General features: G+C 45.7%; 1 protein-coding gene across 3 annotated transcripts in view; it reads right to left on the reverse strand.

The window, feature by feature from the left end:
• The window catches only part of ST3GAL6 (ST3 beta-galactoside alpha-2,3-sialyltransferase 6), a 96670-nt gene that overhangs the window by 41473 nt on the left and 30265 nt on the right, over positions 1 to 24932 (reverse strand). For 2 of the 3 annotated variants that reach the window (XR_012664657.1, XM_048817141.2), the window contains exons 2-4: positions 8670 to 8847; positions 8249 to 8339; positions 2917 to 2994 (exon numbers count right to left, since the gene is read on the reverse strand). Coding sequence is in view for 2 of the 3 variants with exons in the window: in XM_048817141.2 (XP_048673098.2) it covers positions 2917 to 2994; positions 8249 to 8339; positions 8670 to 8676 (176 nt within the window). In the remaining variant the exon portion in view is untranslated. Of the gene's footprint in view, positions 1 to 2916; positions 2995 to 8248; positions 8340 to 8669; positions 8848 to 19222; positions 19333 to 24932 lie in introns of those variants that run through there. The other variant, XM_048817150.2, reaches the window with a different exon arrangement.

The raw sequence follows: 24932 nt of genomic DNA on the forward strand, positions 1-24932 counted from the left end.
AGGCAGAGCAGTGTTCGTTGGGACTTGTTAGTTCAGGGCTTGCTTTTATGTTCTGCAGAATAAATACTTCCATCATTGTTTAATGAGTCAATATTGCTACTTCCTAAAACAAACATCAAATATTTTTAATGTTAATAAAGCATTTGACAGTATACTAACAACAAAAGAAAACTATGGATATAAGTTATTTTATCTGAAATAAAGAGACCAACCTGGATATGATACCAAACCCTACAAGTCAATATTATGTCATCGCTTTAGGAATAAGCCCTACTGTTCGGGGGCAGATGGAGCTTACTCCCTCCAAAGTGGACCTTAATTCTTCACTCTGTGATGTGAATGCACCTGGTTTCTTTCCAGTGCCTAGTTCCATAAGGTTAAAAATCTTTTCATCCCTCCAATCTAACAAGTGACATAAGTGGAGGATCTGGCCCTTGTAAATCAGCTCCAAAGTGGAGCTATGATAATTTACCCCAGCCCAGGATCTGGCTCAGCATCCTAATTCTACTCCTAGGGGAATTCTGCGTGACTGCACACCTGCAGAAAACACCTCTGACACCCCCCAACCCCCCGAATTCCTGTGCTTCCCTGCAGAAAACAGCAGGGAAGCAAAGGGAAGCCACAACAGTGAGTGCAGGCAGTGGGTCTGGGGAAGGGGAGGTGAGGGGGTAGAGGGGGAAGAGGCAGTGGGTCAGGAAGGGGTGGGGGTGGAATAGAGCGGGGGAGGGGAATGTGGGAGTGAAGGGAGGGAGACGGAGAAGAAAAGGGGATAGGGGAATCGTGGGGAGAAGCAGGAGCCTGGCATGTAGCATCCCCTTGGCAGCAGCTGGGGCTCCCCCATTACGCAGGCCCATCAAACCCTCACCCTGACAAGCCCTACCCCCCTACACATGGATCCCTCCGACGAGCCCCCCACACTCAGACCCCCACCTCACTGATCCCCAAGCAGCTGCACCTGGAGCCCCACCCCATCAAGCCCCACTCCCCCAGCACCTGACCTCTCCACAGAGCCCCCCACACCCAGACCCCCTCTGCTGAGCCCCAACCACCTTCACCTGGATCCCCTGTATAGTCTCATTGCCCCTCCACCCAGAACCCCACAATGAGTCCCTGTGCATCCAGATCTCCCACTGAGCCCCCTGCACCCAGATTGTCCCACACAGAAACCTCTCACCCCACACCTGGATCCCCCCACTCTAAGCCCCTCCACACTTGGATTCTGCTGGGCTGAGCCTGCCCAGCCACACTTGGTGCACCTGGCACAGAGGGGCAGGGCCCTGGGGTGTTTCTGGGGCAGGCCCAGCCCTTGCACCATGTCAGGGTCAGGTGCAGCCTCACTGCCTAGTCCCTGTACCGGGGGAGATGGGGGCTTCAGGGTGATCTCCCACTTCAGTGAAGCCAGTGGCCTGTGCTCCTCACTGCCATGCTGGAGCCACATTTATTTATTGACAAATAAAATTTGCAGAATTTTGCAGAAGTTTAAAATATTCTGCGCATAATTTTTAATTTTTTAGTGCAGAATTCTCTGAGGAGTAATTTAATTCTTCTTCCCTTTTACCTCTCAAATTACAATAAAACCAGAATACCTGCACTTTTGCTTCCTTAAATGGAGTAGAAGCTGTTGTGTTATGCCTGAGGATGAGGCTAATCAAACATTCCTTGTGCACCAAGGAGAGATGGAAAGTAAACCATCAGTAACCCACTTTTTTAGTTCATGGAAATACAGACATTAAAACTCACATATTTCATTAAAGGTGGAATTAATTTTGACTCATTTGATGCATTGATTTCCAGAATAAGTTGGAGCTCCATCTTCAATGTGATGTGAGTTTCAAGAATAAAAGTATACTTCCATTAAAAAACAAACTAAACAGAAACATACAGCCGAGTCTTGAGGTCCTTATTCATTCAGTCCTAAATTGAGCTGAGATTTATCGTTTAGATTAAATTCATCCAGTATTTTCTATGCATATGGTGTCCGTAGGCAGATAATTTCCCCAAATGTATTTGTTGTTCAAAATTTACCCAACAAATTTTATTTCATTCTTAACTCTATGGATTGATCAGACCATTCACCATGTGTACTCAAGTCCATTTTCACAAATTTGAGCTGTGGTAGTTAGAAATAATACCATGTAACTAATCCTGTTTCCTGATTGGATGAGCACATTTTTTGGCCTTTGAACTAGACACAATTCCACTGAGTTGTAGGTATTGCCACAGAATGTTAAGAAAGCACCTCCAAATGTTGGGCTTTTAGAGCCCATATCAATACCCACTCAAGTCAACAGTGATATTCCCCCTAACTTCAGTGAGCTTTGGATCAGGCCCTAAATGCACAAAAATCTCCCTGGATTACTGACTGAGTAACATCCCAAGTAAAATTCTGTCTCCTCAGTTATAGCCATGCAACCGCACTGCCTTCAGTGAAGGTAGAATCGGACCCGTGGCTTTAGCCTATTGATTGGCGTGTGATAGGTTTACAGTTTCATAGCTTGATTTTTAGAGATGCTGAAAGCAACTGTGGAAGCACAGATCCCTGAAAAATCAGAGGAAGCCCCTGAATGACTGAGTTCTAGAAACAAGGGCTTTATTTACTGTACAAGCATGAAAAGCTGTTATATTGTGTGTCTCCATTATGGAAATAAATTCACTATTATTAAATAATTAAATATAATTTTTTATTCACTACAGATTCATAAGTATGTTCTGGCTGCTTTGTGCTGCCCTGGTGACATAAAATGACCACACAGCCGCTCTGTGTGGACAGAGTGGCACAAAGCAGCTCATGCATACTCAGGAAACTGACCCTGAGGGTCACATCTGATCGGGTAGTTAAGATGAAAAATATTAATGGTCAAAATGTGTTGATAACTAAAATCTCTCTTCAGTTAGCGCATCCTCATTTGGACTTACTTCAATAAAGACGCAAATGGTGGCTCCAATTTACACGTTTCTAGTCCAGTTTTTCTTCGTATAGCTGTAGGCGGCAGCCTAAAAGAAAAGAATTAATATAAATTGAACAGGCAACTAAAGGAGGCGGCAGTGACAGGGTGGGAAACTTTGACAATCAAGTTCAATGCATTGATTTTTAGTTCTACTGATGTCAATAGATCCCACCAATGAATAAAACACAAATGTAGGACCAAATAAAGGTTTGCAAGTAAATCTTCTGGTTGCTTTCACATTAATTTTACTAGTTAATACCATGCTTCTTACTGGTAAGATTTTTATCATTCAGTGCTGCTCCAAGATACCTAACTTCATTACCTAGTAGTTATTAAAACTGCTACAACTGGAGATCAGGTGTTAGGGCCCTGCGTGGAGATACATAACTCTTTTTGCTCACTCACCCTGATAGCCACACCAAGTGGGGTCTTACTAGTTCTACTTAAAAACATAAGCATTGAGTTCTTCTGTGAGAAGATAGAGTGCATGGGGAGGGGAGGAGGAAATCCTGCATGGAGAAATCAGCCCATTCAGAATAAAGCTTGAGGGAGAAGGCCTGGATCCATGAAAGGGCTTAGGCATTTGCAATACTGAGCATTGCAATGCCTAACTTTTAGGTGTCTAGAAAAAAAAATAAAATCACCGGAACAATGGGATCCATAAAATGCAAGCTAGGCACCTCGGCTCCCTATACAATGAATGGGGAGAGATAGGTGTCTTAGAATGCATTCCACATAAGCCAACATGCTAGGCGTGGTGCCACCTAAGCTAGTCAATGGGAGATGCTGACAAGAGAGTGTGTCCTAGCCCTCCTCCTCTCCTGGAGATAGGCAACTAAATCCAGGCTGCAGGGAGGCACCTATCTCTGCTAGTGATCAACAACCGGGAAACCCTCTTCTGGAGTTCGGTGGCTTACATGCCTAAGACATTTCTTGAGAGAATGAATTAAGCATCTGACCAAGTCCATGTAAAATGGAGGGAGGAGAGGACCTCGCTTTCTTCCTTTAGCTCAGTGATTAAGGTACTCATCTGGGATGTGGAAGACGCCTGGTTCAAATCTCCCCACTCTGCCTGATAAAAACAAGGGATTTGAACAAGGATCTGCCATCTCTCAGGTGAGTGGTCTAGAGCCACTGGATTACAGAGTGAGTCTCTCTCTAGCCCAATTAATATTTAAATTATTTCCTTACAGTGGAACAACTTCAAACAGGAGAGATTGGGAAGATTCACATCAGAATTGTCCACAGCCCAGTGGTTAGAACACTCACCTGAGAGGCAACACAGACAGACCCCTGTTCAAATCCCCACTCTTTATCAGGCAGTGGGGGGACTTGAAGCAGGGGTCTCCCACATCTTGGGTGAGTAACTAACCACTGGACTGGGAGGTCCTTTCCCCTTCCTCAAATTGTTTGGTATAGAGCTAGGTGGTCTCTGAGCATGCTTATCAGTTCAGGTCTGGCCGGCTAGATAGGCGTTCTGCCACCTGTCTTCCCCTTGTTTGTGGATCATACTGGATCGTAAGTGGGAGAGAGGTGTCCGGATGCCTAGAGTGAAGCAGCAGTGTGCATGCTCAGAGATAGAAACATGGGTGTCTAAAGAACTTTTACTGCAAATCTTATGCACCAAATGAGTTTAGGTGCCTACAGGGTTAGGCAGCAGCAGAGAGTGGGTTTTGTGGAGCACAGTGGTGCTTAAAAATGGGACTTAGGCACCTAAATATCTTTGTGGGTTCAGGCCTAATGTTTACATTCATAAGCACATTTCTGCCTTAGTTTATTTAAGAAGGCAAAGCCCAGGAATGAAAGTGGGGTTCACTTTCTGCAATATCTGTTGTGTTTGTGCTGTGTTAGGAGCAGGCAGGTGAAACCACCCATTTACAGTTGCATAATCAAATGCAAAATGATGTTCTGACTTCAAGTTGCCACATAGCACTTCTAACAAACCAAACTAAGAGAAATACTATATGGGTTTAAAAAAAATATTAACCACTGAGTTCATGGTTTTATAGCACAAACCACATAAACACCATCTGGCAGATCAGACTTAAATAGAAGTGGAAGGCTATGTGCGGCCACAGTTCTGGAGCGCACACCCACATTTGTGCTTGAAACTTAATTATAGGTGTTTGCTTCCACAATAAACTCATGCACCCAGTTACCTGAGGTGTTTGTACACATGCATGTGTGAGTTTTTCACATGTAGGCAGCTCTTCAGGCTTTGACAATTTGGCCTTATTTGTGACAAAATGACACGTAATAGTGTTTAATGTAGGTGGAAACTAAAGACCATCAAATCTAATCCTTCAGAAGGAAGTGTCTTTAAATCAAGGTGGATTGATTTAAGTCAAAGTGATTTAGATCACCAGTTTTAATCATGCTTTAAATCAGCAAGCAGGAAACTTGATTAAAATAATTGATTTAAATCTTATTTTGCATGTGTACTTCTTAGTTATTTTCCATTAAAGGTTGATTTTCATTAGTTGGTAACTATTAAAACATTTTTTTGATTTGCAACTAAATAGAGCATTTACACTAAATTTAAGAACATAAGAACATCCATACTGGGTCAGACCAAAGGTCCATCTAGCCCAGTATCCTGTCTTCCGATAGTGGCCAATGCCAGGTGTTTCAGAGGGAATGAACAGAACAGGTAATCATCAAGTGATCCATGCATAGGCACAGGCTCCATGGGTGCTCCGGGGCTGGAGCACCCATGGGGAAAAATTGGTGGGTGCTCTGCACCCACCGACAACCAAGCTCCCTGCCCCGCCCCCCACCCCAGCTCGCCTCTACCTCCTCCCCTGAGCACACCATCCCCGCTTCTCCTCCCAGTGCTTGCTGCAGTGAAACAGCTGTTTTGCGGAGTAACATGCTGTGGGGGCGGGGGGGAGCAGGAACGCGGCGCACTCAGGGGAGGAGGTGTGGAAGAGGTAGGGCCAGGATTTGGGGAAGGGGTTGGAACAGGACCAGGGCATGGGCGGGAGGGGGCATGGCAGAGGTGGGCTTGGGGCAGAGGGGCCACGAGCACCCACCAGCACCAGGAGAAGTTGGCGCCTATGGATCCATCCCCCGTCGCCCATTCCCAGTTTCTGGCATACAAAGGCTAGGGATGCTTCAGAGCATGGTTTTACATCTCTGTTCATTTTGGCTAATAGCCATTGATGGAGCTATCCTCCATGAATTTATCTAGATCTTTTTTGAACCCTGTTACAGTCTTGGCCTTCACAACATCCTCTGGCACAGACTGACTGCACTTTGTGTGAAGAAATACTTCCTTTTGTTTATTTTAAACCTGCTGCCTATTAATTTCATTTGGTGACCCCTAGTTCTTGTGTTATGAGAAGGAGTAAATAACAATTCCTTATTTTCTTTCTCCACACCAGTCATGATTTTCTAGACCTCTATCATATCCACCCCTCAGTCATCTCTTTTCCCAGCTGAAAAGTCCCAGTCTTATTAATCTCTCCTCAAACAGAAGCTGTTCCATACCTCTAATCATTTGTTGCCCTTTTCTATACCTTTTCCAATTCCAATATATCTTTTTTGAGATGGGGCGTCCACATCTGCATGCAGTATTCAAGATGTGGGCGTACCATTGATTTATATAGAGGCAATATGATATTTTCTGTCTTATTATCTATCCCTTTCTTAATGATTCCCAGCATTCTGTTCGCATTTTTGACTGCCACTGCACACTGAATGGATGTTTTCAGAGAACTTTCCACAATGACTCCAAGATCTCTTTCTTGAATGGTAACAGCTAATTTAGACCCCATCATTTTATATGTATAGTTGGGATTATGTTTTCCAATGTGTGTTACTTTGCATTTATCAACATTGAATTTCATCTGCCATTTTGGGTTGCCCAGTCACCCAATTTGTTACTTCTTTATATTAACCAGGAGGATACACTATATCTATACACATTTAAGAAATTATATAGCTTGACATACACTTATTCAGATTATTAATTTTTTACCTGTCTCTGCCACTTTCCAGGAAGTGCTTTAACCACTGGGCAAAATGTTTTTAGGTGGGCACCACCACTTTCTCCTCTGGCCCTTTTGTTTGGAAGTAGGCAGGCACCTAATTCATTCCAGCAAGAAGCAATTAAATCACCTAAGCCACCTGAGTCCAGATACTGGGTTCCTATTAATGGATTGCAAGAAGAAATAGTCATCTATGTCCAGGCTGCAGGGAGTTGCCTATCTTCATGAGAGGGACAGGGCTTAGCACATCCTTTTGGTCAGCATCTCCTATTGGCTAGCTTAGGCAACTCGACATCAAGCGTGCAGTCTTCTGTGGATCTCCCCCCATTCATTGTAAAGGGCACCTAGATGCTTAACTCAAACTTTGTAGATCACAGTGTTGTTCCTGTGATTTTCTAGGAGAGTTAAAAGTTAGGTGCTGTGACACTAAGGCCTTGGCTACACTTACAGATGTACAGCGCTGTGAGTTAAACCTGCCTTCGTACAGCTGAGTACGGAAAGCGCTGCAGTCTGTCCACACTGACAGCTGACAGCGCACTGTCATGGCCACGTTTGCAGCATTTGCAGTTGCATTGGGAGCAGTGCATTATGGGTAGCTATCCCAGCATTCAAGTGGCCGAAACGTGCTTTTCCAATGGGGGGAGTGGGGTGGAGTGTGACAGGGAGCGTGGGGTTTTGGGGTGCTGAGTGTGTGTCAGCGAGTTGTCTTGTAAGTACAGACCCCCCTCCCTACCCCGCCTCTCTCTCTCTCTCACTCACTGAAAGCAAACAGCAGCTATTTCTTTTTTTCTCATAGGCGAGATAAGCAGCCATTCCCCAAAACGGATCCCAACCCCACCCCCCACCTCTCTCTTCAAGCAAACATTAGCTGTTGGCACTCCAACGGAGCCCCCCTGCCTGCCTCTCACTCATTCAAAGCAAACAGTAGCTGTGCTTGTTTTTTTGATAAGCAGCCCCCCGAAACGGAGCTTTGAAACGGCTCTTCCGCGTCCAGAGTTCACAACAAAACAAGAGAGGACGCTTCAGTTAAAAGGGTTATGGGGAGTTTCCGGAGGTCAATCAGTGCGTAATAACGTTACTCCCCGTTTACACTGGAGCATCTCAGCCAATGCGCAACAGCTGTTAATCCTCTTGGGGAGGTGGAGTACCAGCAGCGCTGTACATGCCTCGTCATTGTGGACAGGGAGTGAGGTACAGTTCTCTGGGCAGTTTTATTGCGCTGTAACTCGCCAGGGTAGCCAAGGCCAGAGCATTGTAATACCTAAATCGCTTCATGGATCCCACCATCATCCCAGCAGAAATTAAACTTACAAATAGACATTTGTCTTCCACAGAAGTATACCATACATAACAGCAGCAGCCAGGAAAATCACCAGCAGAATCCGTTTCATGACTGGCAGACCTGAAATGCAAGAAGATAAAACACTTTTGTTTTTCACTTATTTCCACAAACATATTTTGATGAATGGTGCAAACTGTCATCATCACTATTAACTGCATTTAATTCAGTCAAAATGGTTCCTCAGGCCTTAAAAATCTGCAAATAGGGTTACTGGGTCCCTTAAGTTTAGGGATTCAAGAGTTCAGTAACAGCAACTGAATGCTATGTTCCTCTGCATTTATAAACATGAATATTCCACTGTGATAGTATAAACTTATTGATTTGCTTAGTTCAACAAATATACTGGCTAATGGCATTGAAATAGGCCAGGATATGATCTCAGAAACCTACCGGTCATATTGCTAACTTTTAATTGATACTGCCTTTTTCTTTTTCCCCCATCACGTTTTAATGAAGTCAGGCTTTGATCAATGGAATGTCCAAAGGCATGTTGGGATTGGCTTCTTCGGCCTTCTTAATGATGTCACAGCCGTCCTCAAACTTCCATCAGTTCAGGACAGTGACTGCACTGTGGAGAGAAGAATGCTACTCATTATTTTAAATGGGTAGCAGGAAAACTTAGGTCCAAGTTCAGGAGAGCACTCAAGCACCTACTTAATTTGGGAGGAATAGCAGGAAAAGATTAAAAAATAAATAAATAAATAAATAGCTAGATAGAAGTTAAAGTTTTCACCTAATTTAAGTGGTTTAAGAAAACAATCAAAATTAAAAAGCAGCTGGGCCAGACCAAGGGAAGTGGTGGAAGAGGAAAAGTGACAGTTTCAAATGAACCATCCTTCAAATTACCACACTGCCCTTTCAACAGCTATCAGTATGTCGTCTGCCACTGAACTCTCTGAAAGTAGCTGTTTGGCCACAAAACGATGTGGAAATTTGCAAAAGAAAGATGTACTCTTCTATTATTTTCACTTTTCCCTCTACCATGAAAAGTCATTCTTAGTAGGCCGATATTTTGCTATGTGTCCCCCATGCTTTTTACATGTTTTTGAAAAAGAGATTTAATGCTAATGAACCATACTCTAATAGAGATCAGTTACACCAATATACACATAATGGTATATTTCTCAGGTAGCTGAAAGTGCTCTGCCTTTGGCCTTGTAACTCTATGAACATCCTCCTGTGGCTTGTTTTAAGCAGCACTAGGCTTGGTTTGTTTTTGTTTTCCTAACGGTTTTAAGACACCTGAATTACATCTCCCTGACTCATAACAAACATAAAAAAGGTGACTGTATGACACTAATGCATTATACTGCTACTTCCTATTGCCATATCCAGATTACTGCAGCATGAAAACACACAGAAAGCTGAATGACAAAAGTATTACAGTACATGTAGGCTTTGAGCCTGAGGGAGGATCCATGCACCTGCTCAGAAATCCATTGAGTTCAAGACCCTTCCTCATGGATCTGATTGCAGGATTGGAGCCACGGTTTGTAATGGCATCCATAGGTAAGGAACTCATGCAATAAACAAATTATATTTCAAAGAAAGGAAGGACATGAGATCACCCCCGACATTGCCTTGCTTTATTGTTTTGAATTGTATTATTAGCCTAGACTGCTCTTTCAACCTCAACCCCTCACATATCACCCTCCCTAGCATCTCCTCCACACCTTTAACTTAATCCAGACTGCATGCTTTTTGCCACAGTCCAGTCTTCTTCCATTTTAGGGGTACAAAGTGAAACTCTGATTTCCACAAGCCCTTCTCTAAAGCTGCAAGGAAACTATATCCAGCATAGCCTGTTTGTTAGCAATGCTTTATATGAGTACAGAATGTCAGGTATGGGACTCTTTTGCAAGGAAACGAACACAATGATTTGTTAGGTTTCAGAGTAGCAGCCGTGTTAGTCTGTATCCACAAAAAGAAATGGAGTACTTGTGGCACCTTAGAGACTAACAAATTTATTTGAGCACAAGGTTTCATGAGTTACAGCTTACTTCATCGGATGCATTCAGTGGAAAATACAGTGAGGAGATTTATATACACACAGAACATGAAAAAATGGGTGTTTATCATGCACACTGTAAGGAAAGTGATCACTTAAGATGAGCTATTACCAGCGGGAGAGCGGGGGGGGTGGGGGAGGGAGGAACCTTTTGTAGTGATAATCAAGATGGGCCATTTCCAGCAGTTGACAAGAACGTCTGAGGAACGGTGGTGGTGGGGATAAACATGAGGAAATAGCTTTACTTTGTGTAATGATGCATCCACTCCCAGTCTTTATTCAAGCCTAAGTTAATGGTGTCCAGTTTGTAAATTAATTCCAATTCAGCAGTCTCTCATTGGAGTCTGTTTCTGAAGTTTTTTTGCTGAAGAATTGCGACGTTTAGGTCTGTAATCAAGTGATCAAAGAGATTGAAGTGTTCTCCGACTGGTTTCTAAATGTTATAATTCTTGACGTCTGATTTGTGTCCATTTATTCTTTTACGTAGAGACTGTCCGGTTTGACCAATGTACATGGCAGAGGGGCATTGCTGGCACATGATGGTATATATCACATTGGTAGATGTGCAGGTGAACGAGCCTCTGATAATGTGGCTGATGTGATTAGGCCCTATGATGGTGTCCCCTGAATAGATATGTGGACACACTTGGCAACGCGCTTTGTTGCAAGGATAGGTTCCTGGGTTAGTGGTTTCGTTGTGTGGTATGTGGTTGCTGGTGAGTATTTGCTTCAGGTTGGGGGGCTGTCTATAAGCAAGGACTGGCCTGTCTCCCAAGATCTGTGAGAGTGATGGGTCATCCTTCAGGATAGGTTGTAGATCCTTGATGATGCGCTGGAGAGGTTTTAGTTGGGGGCTGAAGGTGATGGCTAGTGGCGTTCTGTTATTTTCTTTGTTGGGCCTGTCCTGTAGTAGGTGACTTCTGGGTACTCTTCTGGCTCTGTCAATCTGTTTCTTCACTTCAGCAGGTGGGTATTGTAGTTGTAAGAACGCTTGATAGAGATCTTGTAGGTGTTTGTCTCTGTCTGAGGGGTTGGAGCAAATGCAGTTGTATCGTAGAGCTTGGCTGTAGACTATGGATCGTGTGGTGTGGTCTGGGTGAAAGCTGGCAGCATGCAGGTAGGAATAGCGGTCAGTAGGTTTCCGGTAGAGGGTGGTGTTTATGTGACCATCGCTTATTACAGCTGTAGTGTCCAGGAAGTGGATCTCTTGTGTGGACTGGTCCAGGCTGAGGTTGATGGTGGGATGGAAATTGTTGAAATCAGGGTGGAATTCCTCAAGGGCTTCTTTTCCATGGGTCCAGATGATGAAGATGTCATTAATGTAGCACAAGTAGAGTAGGGGCATTAGGGGACGAGAGCTGAGGAAGCGTTGTTCTAAGTCAGCCATAAAAATGTTGGCATACTCTGGGACCATGCGGGTACGCATAGCAGTGCCGCTGATTTGAAGGTATACATTGTCCCCAAATGTGAAATAGTTATGGGTGAGGACAAAGTCACAAAGTTCAGCCACCAGGTTTGCCGTGACATTATCGGGTATACAGCTATCAAAATAGAGACTCTCTGACCCACCCACCTACACAGCAGAAGACAATGATACATTGGTAAGTAACAAATATTAAGAGCCTGATTCTCCTCCCACTTCAATCAGTGCACATCAGGAGTGAATCAGCTGAAGACAATGGGTCAAATTTCAGCAGTAGCAAATCACTGACTTCACTGATTTCATTGACTTCAGTGGAGCTATGCCAATTTATATCAGCTGAGGATCTGGCCTAGTGGAATCAGAACTGTGTAAAAGCAGTGCAAATGAGAGGCAAATAAGCCCCTAAACACTTTTGTTAGAACTACTAATGAATTCTAAATAGAAAAAAAAGTTGAATTCTCAGCTCATAAACTATATTTCAGTTTAGATTTTAAGCACTGGAAAATGTTTATCTATGTTTTTAATAACTACTTTGTATCCCTTTACCCTTGCAAAGAAATTTACTAAACAAAAGAACACAAGTCAGTCATAGTCAAGAGGCATTTTACAAAATGTCACTATTTTCATTTATATAGAAATTCCATATGGAACAGCTATGTTAAAAGACCATCACCAAGGTTGCACAGTGAAGCACTCAGAAGTTAGACAATGCCAGAATTAAAGGTTGCTCATGCAACCTTAACCTTGCCCCTTTATGAATTATGCATTATGATACAGTCTTTAATCACATGCTAAAATGCTGTTTTTTCCACAGGATGCGAGAAGTTTGTGCGGTGAATTATGCTGTTATCCATAGGATCCTTGCCTCATTTGCTGAAGAAATTAGGTTGCATTTTTAACATTGACAGCATTTACTGGTTTTATTCCCCCAATCAATCAATCAATCAATACACACAAAGCAAACATCAGACATGGACAATTTCAGACCCAAAGGTTTCAAGAAAATAAGCAATTGAAGACAGAGGGTTTTGATGCAAAAAGTGTTAGGCAACCAATGTGTGCTGCCTATATCAGATGAAAGATGTCAAGTTATCTTTGGCTTGGCTTGCATCAAGAGCCACTTCAGTGGGACTCTGAATGGTATGGGCACAATGGTTTGAGCTATGAATGATCAGAAACCAAACTGATAATGATGAAGAAGATTTGGGGACATTCTACCCTCATTTATCCCTAGGTTACTCACCTGGAGCCAATGGGGTGGTATTGACATAACTGAAAGCAGAAGTTGCCCAAGGTAACTTTTTCTTTTAAGGGACTTTAAAAATCCATTGCATAATTCAAGTCCTCCCCCCGAGACTGGTTTGATAAATGGAACCAGAATTAAAAGATGTAACGATCTAGGCTCCAGTGAGTGGGGCATTGCTATTAAGTTACAAGGGAGAACCTACAGGAGCAGGGATCATTTGTATTACATTGAAAACCATGCTATCCTTTCCCAATAGTGGGTTTTATCCACTGAGGACACCAGAGGTATGTAGGCAGACTTGGCTTTGCTCACCACATTTTTAGTTCGTATAACCTTTAATTGTGGCTGCAAACTGGATCAGAGTGAAATACTGTGTATTAGTTTTACCTACCCACTTTCAGAAGACACCATTCCTCCACTAATACGATCCTGCCTTCAGAAATACCAATGCACTTCCAAATACCGTATTCAATCAGTTACTAGCCATGTACACACACACACTCCTACCTATAATAAACCATGTTTATCTGCTACATAGAAACAAATGAACATATGTCCAAATATCTCAAAAGCAGGACTAAGACCTGAGCATTTAGAAGTGCTATAAGCTGGAGAACAGGCTATTTGCTAGCTAATGTGAAATTAGTTGATGGTTTCATCCCAGTTTCCTATCAGACAAGTAGCCACAACACACACAAAGGATTAATAATTAATAATTAACAAAAAGGATTAATAATAAAAGAGGCCAAGGATAAAATGGCCCATGATATCTCTAGGCCTGGGGAGTTCAACCTGCCTTGCTCTTCGTGATAGGTGAGTAAGCAGAGGGCTTAAATAGTGCTGTCCAAACTTTCACAAGCACTTCAAAAATACCTACAAGAAAAGGAAAAGAAATGTGATAAGCCAGTGTCAGACATTCTTTGCATTAGTTGTTTACAGTCCTTTGCTGAGTAATTTTCTGTGACTGGATATGTGGTTTTGAAGTAAAGAGAGAACCATGGGAATTTCTAATAAGGAGCCTAAATAAACCTTTGCAAATTTACTTTATCTACTACCCAGTGTAAATGTAGGAAAACTAAGCTAGCAGATTCTATTACTATATTCGGAGAGCCTTCCACATATTCAAGTGACAAAGTATCCAGATACCCAAGATTGCTCTATGTCGGCTCTGAACTCAAGGGCCTTAGCCTGCTCCCACTGGCTTCAAATACAGACATACTCAGAATAGATCATACACTATACTTAGTAAGGAGGTGTATTTGTAAACAGTGTAGCCACCCTTTTTCCTTGGGATAGGGAACCAGCATCCCTGCTGGGGCCATATTTTCATTTGCAATTAGTCTTTACTCTTCTGTGTCAATAAGTACAATGCCTGAGGGCAGGGTGCAACAACTTCACACCAATTGTGTGCCCTATCAAGCATTTACATGATAATTTACATGTATAGTGTGGTCACTCCATTGTATAATAAGTGTGTGCAGAAGCAGCTACAAAACCTAAACTGAGGAACCATGTGATGTGGCCACCCTTTTCCTTCCTCAACCCTTCCTCTGCTCCCTACTGCCTGTTACCCTTACTCATCGCATCATGTCTAAGAAATGATAAACTCTTTGGCCAGTCTACACTACAAACCTGTATGAGTATAACTATGTCACTCAGGAGTGTGAAAAATCCACACCCCTGAGCAACGTAGCTATACCAACCTAACCACTCATGTAGACAGTGCTGTGTCAGTGGAAGGGCTTCTCTCTTCAACATATCTACCACCTCTCAGGTGGATTATCTACACCAGCATTTCTCAAACTGGGGTACTCCAGGGTCCGCGTGAGCCCCGCTGATCAACTCCTCCCCCTCCCTCCCAGGGCCTCCTGCACACTGGGGAACAGCTGTTCAGCAGGGTGCAGCAGGCGCTGGAGGGAGGGGGGAGTGGGGTGCGTTCAGGGGAGGGGGCAGAAAGAGGTGGGGAAGGGGCAGAAGTGGAGCGGGGTGGGAAGAGGGGGGTGGGGCCTTGAGGGAAAGGGTGGCGTGGGGTTGGTGCCTAGGGCTGAGTGCGGGGCTTAGAGGTCCACGAAAACATTTAAATCAAAATGGGGGTACTTGGGCCGCTAAAGTTTGAGAACCGCTCAACTACACCAATGGGAGAAGCTCTTCTGCCGGTGTAGTCGCATCTTCACTAATGTGTTACAGCTGCACCCGCACAGTTGTGCCGCTGTTGTGCTGTATGTGAAGACAAGCCTTTAGGGCTCACAGGGGTTTCTTCCTTGTGTCTTCTACCTTATCAGTTCTATGAAGCGGATTTTGGGTGCAATTTAAATAAATACCACCAGTATTGCAAACTCTCGCAATTTCATCGCGAGTCTTGTGATATTTGGTGTTTTGCTTCAAATCCTAGCTGCAGCAATTAAGAGATTGCATGAGAATCTCAGCTTTCTTTAAAACAAAGTAAGCTTCCAGCCCTCATAGTTGTGGAGAAAAGCTGAAAATGTGGAGTGAGTGCAACCTAAAAGTTCAAAAGCCAGTTGCAAAAAACAAAACCAAACTTTTTCGTTGTTGCTGTTGTTTTTTAATCTCATGGATATTTAAGCCAATCTGGTAATTGGGGGGGGGAGGGGAGGCACAACTCATGATTTTTGACTGCTTGAGGTAGCAATACTGTAATACAAAACTTTATATTGTTTTCCTGTAGTTGGCGCCGCAGTACATTTCCTGTGGGCCTTCTGCTCATTAAGATAAACACAGGCAGTGCTAATTCCAGAACTTAATGTTTAAAAAGAACTTCATAAACTGCCAAAACACATACCCAGTAGAGTAGGTTTAAAGAATATATTTATACTGCTCAGTTAGTGCATTGCATTAATTCTGACTTTTTCTATTGTTTACTATCTGTTCCAAAATATCATTGCATTGTTTGATATCTCTGCTCTTTTTCAGGAAGGAAATACTGTCATGGGCATTACACAAAAGAGTTGTGGTAGGGCCTTATCTTGCTAATCTTATTTTATTATATTTACCTAGTCCTGAACTCTCTTCCCCTTTTTTGCCATTTTCCCTTGCTTTCAGTGCCATTCTGACATCGATTTAGCAAGAGACAGAGCGTTCTTTTTTAAAAAAAAAAATTATATGTTTAAATGAGGCTGGGAAATGAATTGAATATCATCATGAACCATCTCTGAATTAACACTCCATTTCCTGGGTTTGGGACTAGGACAATGTTTTGTTCTCCAGCTGTGCATGGTCAGTTCAATAGTGTCTTAGTTCAACTTACTTACATAATATTTCTAAATGGGCAAGTCGTTCTAAATCTGCTTCAAAGATTTCCACACTAAGCCACGACTGCCCGCATTGAGAGTCTACTGTGAAAATGGCATCGTTGGTTTCCTGCTGGTGTGTTGCAACAAAAGTGCTCCTATTACAAGTTAAAAAAAAAAAAAAGTTTCCCCTATGTTAGATCCACTGATCTGGACAGAATTTATAATGTATGGGTATTCCTGTCCAATCCATCTGAATGATAGGGGAAGAGATGGTTTTGTTTGTTTGCTTTGCAGAAGCTGAAACCTCCTCTTGCTGGCACACTACTGGATGAGCAATGCACTCCCACAGACACTGCCTCCATTGAAAACAGTATGTACTTCCCCAGAGCGAGTGAGCTTTCTGTAGGGGATTTTTTCCACGTAGTTCTCCAGGAACAGAACATAGTGCTTCAGAAGCAGGGAGGAGGGGGGCTGGAATTTCCTTCGCAACAGGTATTTTCCCCAGTACTTATTCTCCACCAGTGGTGTTCAGAAGGGAAGGTGGTAGATGACAAGACTGACATCTTGTTGTTCTGTATTTCACCTGCTATTGCAGCCAGCAGTTAAGCTGTGCATTGCTGCACAGTACATTGGGGGCACTCAGAAGGGTCAGTAAGTTGTTTTTAGTATCTGAAGGCTGGCCTGCCTTTATTTCAGGATCAGGTTGGTATCACATTAGGGACTGCAACAGTATAGTGTTTATAGAGCAGGGGCAGGCAATCTTTTTGGCCTGAGGGCCACATCGGGTTTCCAAAATTGTATGGAGGGCCCGTCAAGGGAGGCTGTGCCTCCCCAAACAGCCAGACGTGGCCCGGCCCCCACCCTCATCTGACCCCCCCCCTGCTTTTCCCTCCCAACAGCTCCCCCGGGACCCCTGCCCCATCCACCCCTCCCTGTCCCCTGACCACCCACAGACCCCCCCACCGCCCCATCCAATCTCTCCTCTCATTCCTGACTTCTCCCTCTCCCCCCAACTCAGGTCCTCTGCCCCATCCAACCACCCCTTCTCCCTATCCCCTGACTGCCCCTGGAACCCCTGCCCCTGACTGTCCCCCACCACCCCATCCAACCCCCCCTCTCCTTCCTGACTGCCCCCCCAGGACCCCTGCCCCCATACAATCCCCGTTCCTCATCCTCTGACTGCCCTGACCCCTATCCACACCCCCATCCCCAACCATCCCCCAAACTCCCCTGCCCCCTATCCTACCCAACCCCCGCTCCCTGCGCTGTCTGGTGCGCCGGTGGCTGGCGGCGCTGGAGCCAGCCACACCACTGCGCAGCTCAGAGCACCGGGTCAGGCCGGGCTCTGCAGCTGCGCTGCCCCAGGAGCTCACAGTGCCCAGAGCATTGTGCCGGCGGCACAGTGAGCTGAGGCTACGGGGGACGGAGAACAGCAGGGGAAGGGCTGGGGGCGAGCCTCCCAAGCCAGGCACTCAGGGGCCGGGCAGGAGGGTCCCGCGGGCTGGATGTGGCCCACGGGCCATAGTTTGCCCCCCTCTGTTATAGAGCCAACACAACCATTCTGCTCCCCATCAGCACAGCCTGCCAGCCGGCTCAGATAAGGGAAAGCAAAGCACCTCCAACTGGGCCCTGCACAGACAAACACCATCATGGTTTCATTTTGTCCCAAGGCTTTAGGGAGACTTCTGCATTAGCACCTGTTTTACACATACTTGCACTTCCCTACTCCACGCTGCTTCTGAGGCCAGTAACTCACCCCAGACTGGTATATCCTTGGGCTCAAAGCACCTTGTGAAGAATGCAAGGCTAAGTGGAAATTTATTCTAACCCTTCTTCTCACCCTCAACCTGCCTTCATTTTCATAAGCAAGATGATTTTCTGAATAAGAAATTTAGCTGGTGTCTGGCACCCAGCAAGTAGTCACCATGGCTGGCTCAGTTTGTGTCATAGGCAGAGTACAGAGTCCCCCACCACCCTAGCACCTTCTCATCTTAGAAGACCCTCTCCCTCCTTGGCCCATCAACACCTTTAAAGAAAACAAACCACACTCGTCCCTAATCAAATCAGGGATGGTTTAACACTTTGTCATTTCATGCAAGATCAGTGGTTAAATGGGCTGCTTGTCTGTTGGCACCCCTCTCTTTTGAGATAGAAAAGCAAAAACAAGAGAACTGATACGAAACACTTTGCACCGTATTGTTTCCTGGATTGTGCATCTTTACTCACAGCCACAGGAATTGAGTGACGAAAACCCATACAACCAACTGGCCCCAACCTACATATTCACAACGTGCCACAGTTTTGTTCCACCCTAAGCTCCTAAATAATTACCTCTAGGGCAAGACACAAAGTCCATCCCAGCAGATCAGGCACCCTTCCAACTCTCAGGTCATGTCTACACTACACAATTAAGTCAACCTAACATAGGAATTATTGTGGTTTTTCATAGCCACACGACCCTCCTTCTGTCAGTGGTGCACATCCTCACCAAGAGCACTTGCACCGACTTAAGGCGGGGTGCAGGGGAGGCCTGAGAGCCCAGATGGCAGTTGGGCTCCAGCTGGGAGCTCTGCCGGGAGCCCACAGCCCAGGCTCTCAGTGCCCGGCTGTGAGGCTTAAGCAGTCATCAATGCTGGGGCTCACAGCTGGAACACCCCCACCCCCTATTTGAAAACGGGAACCCTACAAGTAAAAAGTAGTGTCTATACAGACACTGCTTTGCCTGAACTACACAGACCTAAGCCTTACGCCACTCATCCAGTTAGATTTACTAGGTCAGCGTAGCGGAAGAGTTACAGCGGGGGGAAGAACTCAGTAGCGTGTATGCTTACATAGTTAGATCGACATAAGTTGCCTTACGTTGACTTAACTTTGCAGTCGAGACACGCCCTCAGTCTTGCTCCAAAATCATGGTGGGGAAAAAAACAGCCACCTCCTCTCAACCCACTCAACCTTGGAGTCTCCTATATCAACAAAGTTCTCATCCTCTCCCAATTTACCATCTTTGACTCTTACATGTAGGCGAGAGAAGCCAGTCAACACAATCCATCCCCTCTTCCACGGGCGTGCAAAAGCCCTGGAGTACTGCCATTGGGTGCATTCAGCAACAGAGCTACAGGAGGACTGTGCAGCTTGTCTTGTTCCCTTTGCAGCTTTCTTGCCTTGCTCAGAATCTCTTGTTCCCTTTGCAGCTTTCTTGCCTTGCTCAGAATCTCTTGTTCCCTTTGCAGCTTCCTTGCCTTGCTCAGAATCTCTTGTTCCTTCCCTGTCTATCTAGGATCTACTGCTACCACCCCCCAATTCATGTTGCTTCCCCTCTAGTTGAATTTGGTGACGTACTACAGCCCAGCAGCTTTTGCATTTGCAAGTTAGCTGGGGGGCAACAGACACAGATTGGGTGGCACCTGGTCACAGACAAGGAAGCTAGAGGTACCCCCCACACACACACACACACAGTATCCTGCATAACATGCTCAAAGACAGAGAGATTTCCCAGCGCTCTAAAAAAAACCACCTCCACAAGAGGCATAGCTTCCAGTGCTGGGGCACTGTTTACACTGGCGCTTTACTGCGCTGAAACTTGCTAAGCTCAGAGGGGTGTTTTTTCACCCCCCTGAGCGAGAAAGTTGCAGCGCTGTAAAGTGCCAGTGTAGACAAGCCCTCAAACTAGCATGGGTCTGACTACCTGAGCTGCAAGCACACCCCCGATTACAAAACCAGAAGGTGCAACTGATTAGCAACAGATCAGTGTGATTTCACTGGGTAAACTCAGCCCTGGTCTACACTAGGACTTTAGGTCGAATTTAGCAGCATTAAATCGATGTAAACCTGCACCCGTCCACACGATGAAGCCCTTTATTTCAACTTAAAGGGCTCTTAAAATCGATTTCCTTACTCCACCCCTGACAAGTGGATTAGCGCTTAAATCGGCCTTGCCGGCTCGAATTTGGGGTACTGTGGACACAATTCGACGGTATTGGCCTCTGGGAGCTATCCCAGAGTGCTCCATTGTGACCGCTCTGGACAGCACTCTCAGCTCAGATGCACTGGCCAGGTAGACAGGAAAAGAACCGCAAACTTTTTAATCTCATTTCCTGTTTGGCCAGCGTTGCAAGCTGCAGGTGACCATGCAGAGCTCATCAGCAGAGGTGACCATGATAGAGTCCCAGAATCGCAAAAGAGCTCCAGCATGGACCGAACGGGAGGTACAGGATCTGATCGCTGTGTGGGGAGAGGAATCCGTGCTATCAGAACTCCGTTCCAGTTTTCGAAATGCCAAAACCTTTGTCAAAATCTCCCAGAGCATGAAGGACAGAGGCCATAACAGGCACCCGAAGCAGTGCGCTGAGGCAAGCCTACCAGAAAACCAGAGAGGCGAACGGCCGCTCCAGGTCAGAGCCCCAAACATGCCGCTTCTATGATGAGCTGCATGCCATTTTAGGGGGTTCAGCCACCACTACCCCAGCCGTGTTGTTTGACTCCTTCAATGGAGATGGAGGCAATACGGAAGCAGGTTTTGGGGATGAAGAAGATGATGATGAGGTTGTAGATAGCTCACAGCAAGCAAGCGGAGAAACCGGTTTTCCCAACAACCAGGAACTGTTTCTCACCCTGGACCTGGAGCCAGTACCCCCCGAACCCACCCAAGGCTGCCTCCTGGACCCAGCAGGCGGAGAAGGGACCTCTGGTGAGTGTACCTTTTAAAATACTATACATGGTTTAAAAGCAAGCATGTGAAAGGATTCATTTGCCCTGGCATTCGCGGTTCTCCTAGATGTACTCCCAAAGCCTTTGCAAAAGGTTTCTGGGGAGGGCAGCCTTATTGCGTCCTTCATGGTAGGACACTTTACCACTCCAGGCCAGTAACACGTATTCGGGAATCATTGTACAACAAAGCATTGCAGTGTATGTTTGCTGGCGTTCAAACAACATCCGTTCTTTATCTCTCTGTGTTATCCTCAGGAGAGTGAGATATAATTCATGGTCACCTGGTTGAAATAGAGTGCTTTTTTTCAGGGGACACTCAGAGGAGCCCATTCCTGCTGGGCTGTTTGCCTGTGGCTAAACAGAAATGTTCCCCGCTGTTAGGCACAGGGAGGGGGGAAGGTTGAGGGGGTAGCCACGCGGTGGGGGGGGAGGCAAAATGCGACCTTGTAACGAAAGCACATGTGCTATGTATGTAATGTTAACAGCAAGGTTTACCCTGAAAGAGTGTAGCCACTGTTTTATAAAATGTGTCTTTTTAAATACCGCTGTCCCTTTTTTTTTCTCCACCAGCTGCATGTGTTTCAATGATCACAGGATCTTCTCCTTCCCAGAGGCTAGTGAAGCTTAGAAAGAAAAAAAAAAAACGCACTCGCGATGAAATGTTCTCCGAGCTCATGCTGTCCTCCCACACTGACAGAGCACAGATGAATGCGTGGAGGCAAATAATGTCAGAGTGCAGGAAAGCACAAAATGACTGGGAGGAGAGGTGGCAGGCTGAAGAGAGTAAGTGGCGGGCTGAAGACAGGGCTGAAGCTCAAATGTGGCGGCAGCGTGATGAGAGGAGGCAGGATTCAATGCTGAGGCTGCTGGAGGATCAAACCAGTATGCTCCAGTGTATGGTTGAGCTGCAGCAAAGGCAGCTGGAGCACAGACTGCCACTGCAGCCCCTGTGTAACCAACCGCCCTCCTCCCCAAGTTCCATAGCCTCCACACCCAGACACCCAAGAACGCGGTGGGGGGGCCTCCGGCCAACCAGTCACTCCACCACAGAGGATTGCCCAAAAAAAAAGAAGGCTGGCATTCAATAAATTTTAAAGTTGTAAACTTTTAAAGTGCTGTGCTTAAAGTGCTGTGCGGCATTTTCCTTCCCTCCTCCACCACCCGTCCTGGGCTACCTTGGTAGTCATCCCCCTATTTGTGTGATGAATGAATAAAGAATGCATGAATGTGAAGCAACGACTATGTTTGGTGCTCCGGTGCCAAGATAGGGATATGGGTTCCGTCTATGGCCCCACCACAGTTAGGGAATCCCATTGCAGCAAAGCCATCCACTATGACCTGCACATTTCCCAGGGTCACTACCCTTGATATCAGCAGATCTTTGATTGTGTGGGCTACTTGCATCACAGCAGCCCCAGCAGTAGATTTGCCCACTCCAAATTGATTCCCAACTGACCGGTAGCTGTCTGGGGTTGCAAGCTTCCACAGGGCTATCGCCACTCGCTTCTCAACTGTGAGGGCTGCTCTCATCTTGGTATTCATGCGCCTCAGGGCAGGGGAAAGCAAGTCACAAAGTTCCATGAAAGTGCCCTTACACATGCAAAAGTTTCGCAGCCACTGGGAATCGTCCCAGACCTGCAACACTGTGCAGTCCCACCAGTCTGTGCTTGTTTCCCGAGTCCAGAATCGGCGTTCCACAGCATGAACCTGCCCCATTAGCACCATGATGCATGCATTGGCAGGGCCCATGCTTTCAGAGAAATCTGTATCCATGTCCTGATCACTCACATGACCGCGCTGACGTCGCCTCCCTGCCCGGTATCGCTTTGCCAGGTTCTGGTGCTGCATATACTGCTGGATAATGCGTGTGGTGTTTAATGTGCTCCTAATTGCCAAAGTGAGCTGAGCAGCCTCCATGCTTGCCTTGGTATGGCGTCCGCACAGAAAAAAGGCACGGAACGATTGTCTGCCGTTGCTCTGACGGAGGGAGGGGCGACTGACGACACGGCTTACAGGGTTGGCTTCAGGGAGCTAAAATCAACAAAGGGGGTGTCTTTACATCAAGCAGTATTTCAGGCAGGACTTCACGGAGGGTTCCAATAAGAAATGGTGCACCTAAGTTATTGTTCTTATTGGAACAAGGAGGTTAGCCTGGCCTCTGATTGATACATGGCTAGATTTGCCTCGCTGCACCTTCTCTGTGAGTGACTGCAGTGTGACCTAGAGGAATGAGTCCCCTAGACAGGGGAGGAGGCAAATGAGTACAAAACAAATCTGGTCTATTTCTTGTTTTGATCCACTCCATCTATCTTTTACACCTTCGGCTGGCAGCAGATGTGCATGCCATCCACATCTCATGGCTGCTCGGCAGAAGATGGTACAGTACGACTGCTAGCCATCCTCATCTCTTGCCTGCCCGGCAGAAGATGGTACAATACGACTGCTAGCCATCCTCATCTCTTGCCTGCCCGGCAGAAGATGGTACAATACGACTGCTAGCCATCCTCATCTCTTGCCTGCCCGGCAGAAGATGGTACAGTACGACTGCTAGCAATCCGTATCGCCTGCCTGCTCACCATAAGACGGTTCAATAGGACTGACTGCAGGACTAAAGAGAATGACCTGGTCAAGTCACTCCAAATTTAGTCCCTGCGCCCATGTCTGTCCAGGCGCTCCCAGCCGACGTGGCCAGGAGCACCTCGGACATGACGAGGACGGCTACCAGTCGTACTGCACCGTCTGCTGCCACAAGGCAATGGGTTGCTGCTACTGTGTAGCAAAGCCGTACCGCGTCTGCCAGCACCCAGGAGACATAGGGTGACGGTTACCTGAGCGGGCTCCATGCTTGCCGTGGTATGGCGTCTGCACAGGTAACTCACGGTTGGATATTCTAAACCAACATATTCATACCATAAACATCCCAATAACCAGCTCATATAAGTTATGTCTACACTACAGCTGCTTCAGCAACAAAACACCTACCGCAAGACTCCAGCCAAGCTACAAAGCTGGTTTTAGCCAATGCTGTCAGCCAGCACATTAAAAGGACTATAAACAGTTAAAAAAGGACTGACTCTGGTCAGAGATGAGGTAGTTGCTACTGAGAAGTTGTTCAGACTGACACAAAGACACCCACTGGGCGTCTGAGGAAGTTAGACCTTCCGGAGTTTCCGTCAGGGAGATGGACGATAGCCGTGTGTACAATTTTTGTGGTGTTAAAATCCTTTTTCTCTAGTGTTATGCTTTATATCCCTACTGTTATAATTAAACAATACAGTACCATGGTTAAGACTACTGTCTGGTCACTACATTCACTGCTGGTCACAGATGCCCGAAGGGAAGAACTGCAGATGCCAAACCCAGTTGGATCTGCTGGATAAGCTCAATCGATCCATGGGATGCTGTAGCCCAGGACCTGATTTAAGACTGGGCGAATCATGCAGTTCCACCCCAGTTAGTAACGAGCATGAGCTCTGATGTCTGAATGGGTGTACCCAGAGAGACCAGAGAGGAAACAACGGTGCAGTTAGCCCTGTAACAGTGACACTGAGCATCAGGAAATGTAATGCACCAATTATAGAAATGGGGAAGAAAGCGAAAAAATGTAAGTACTCATTCAGAAAAATGTCACTGAAAATTTTAGGCTGGTAATTAAGCTACATTTTGGCGGTGCAAAGTCTCCCTGGAAGGAGTCAGTGAGATTGTGTCCTTGCTTACCACAGTCGTCTTGCAATTGACTTGTCAACCACTTTGGGAGACAATGAGATGGCCTCTCCTTGACAGTGTGGGAGCTACAAAGCATAACAACACTAGCTTAACAGTAACTATAATGCAAGATTGGATTCATGTTTTCTTCTCTGAGTTTGATGATGAAGGAAGACACGATCCTCACAGCTGGAGAATACATGGATAATTTTTCAACACAACAGCCCCTTTGAATTATTATTGAGACATATGTGTCTGTAATTATATTTATTCCATTCCAGACTTTCCTGATATAAGTTAGCTACCTCCAGGG

The sequence above is a fragment of the Caretta caretta genome, chromosome 1 (assembly GCF_965140235.1).
Source record: "Caretta caretta isolate rCarCar2 chromosome 1, rCarCar1.hap1, whole genome shotgun sequence".
Classification (NCBI taxonomy): domain Eukaryota; kingdom Metazoa; phylum Chordata; order Testudines; family Cheloniidae; genus Caretta; species Caretta caretta.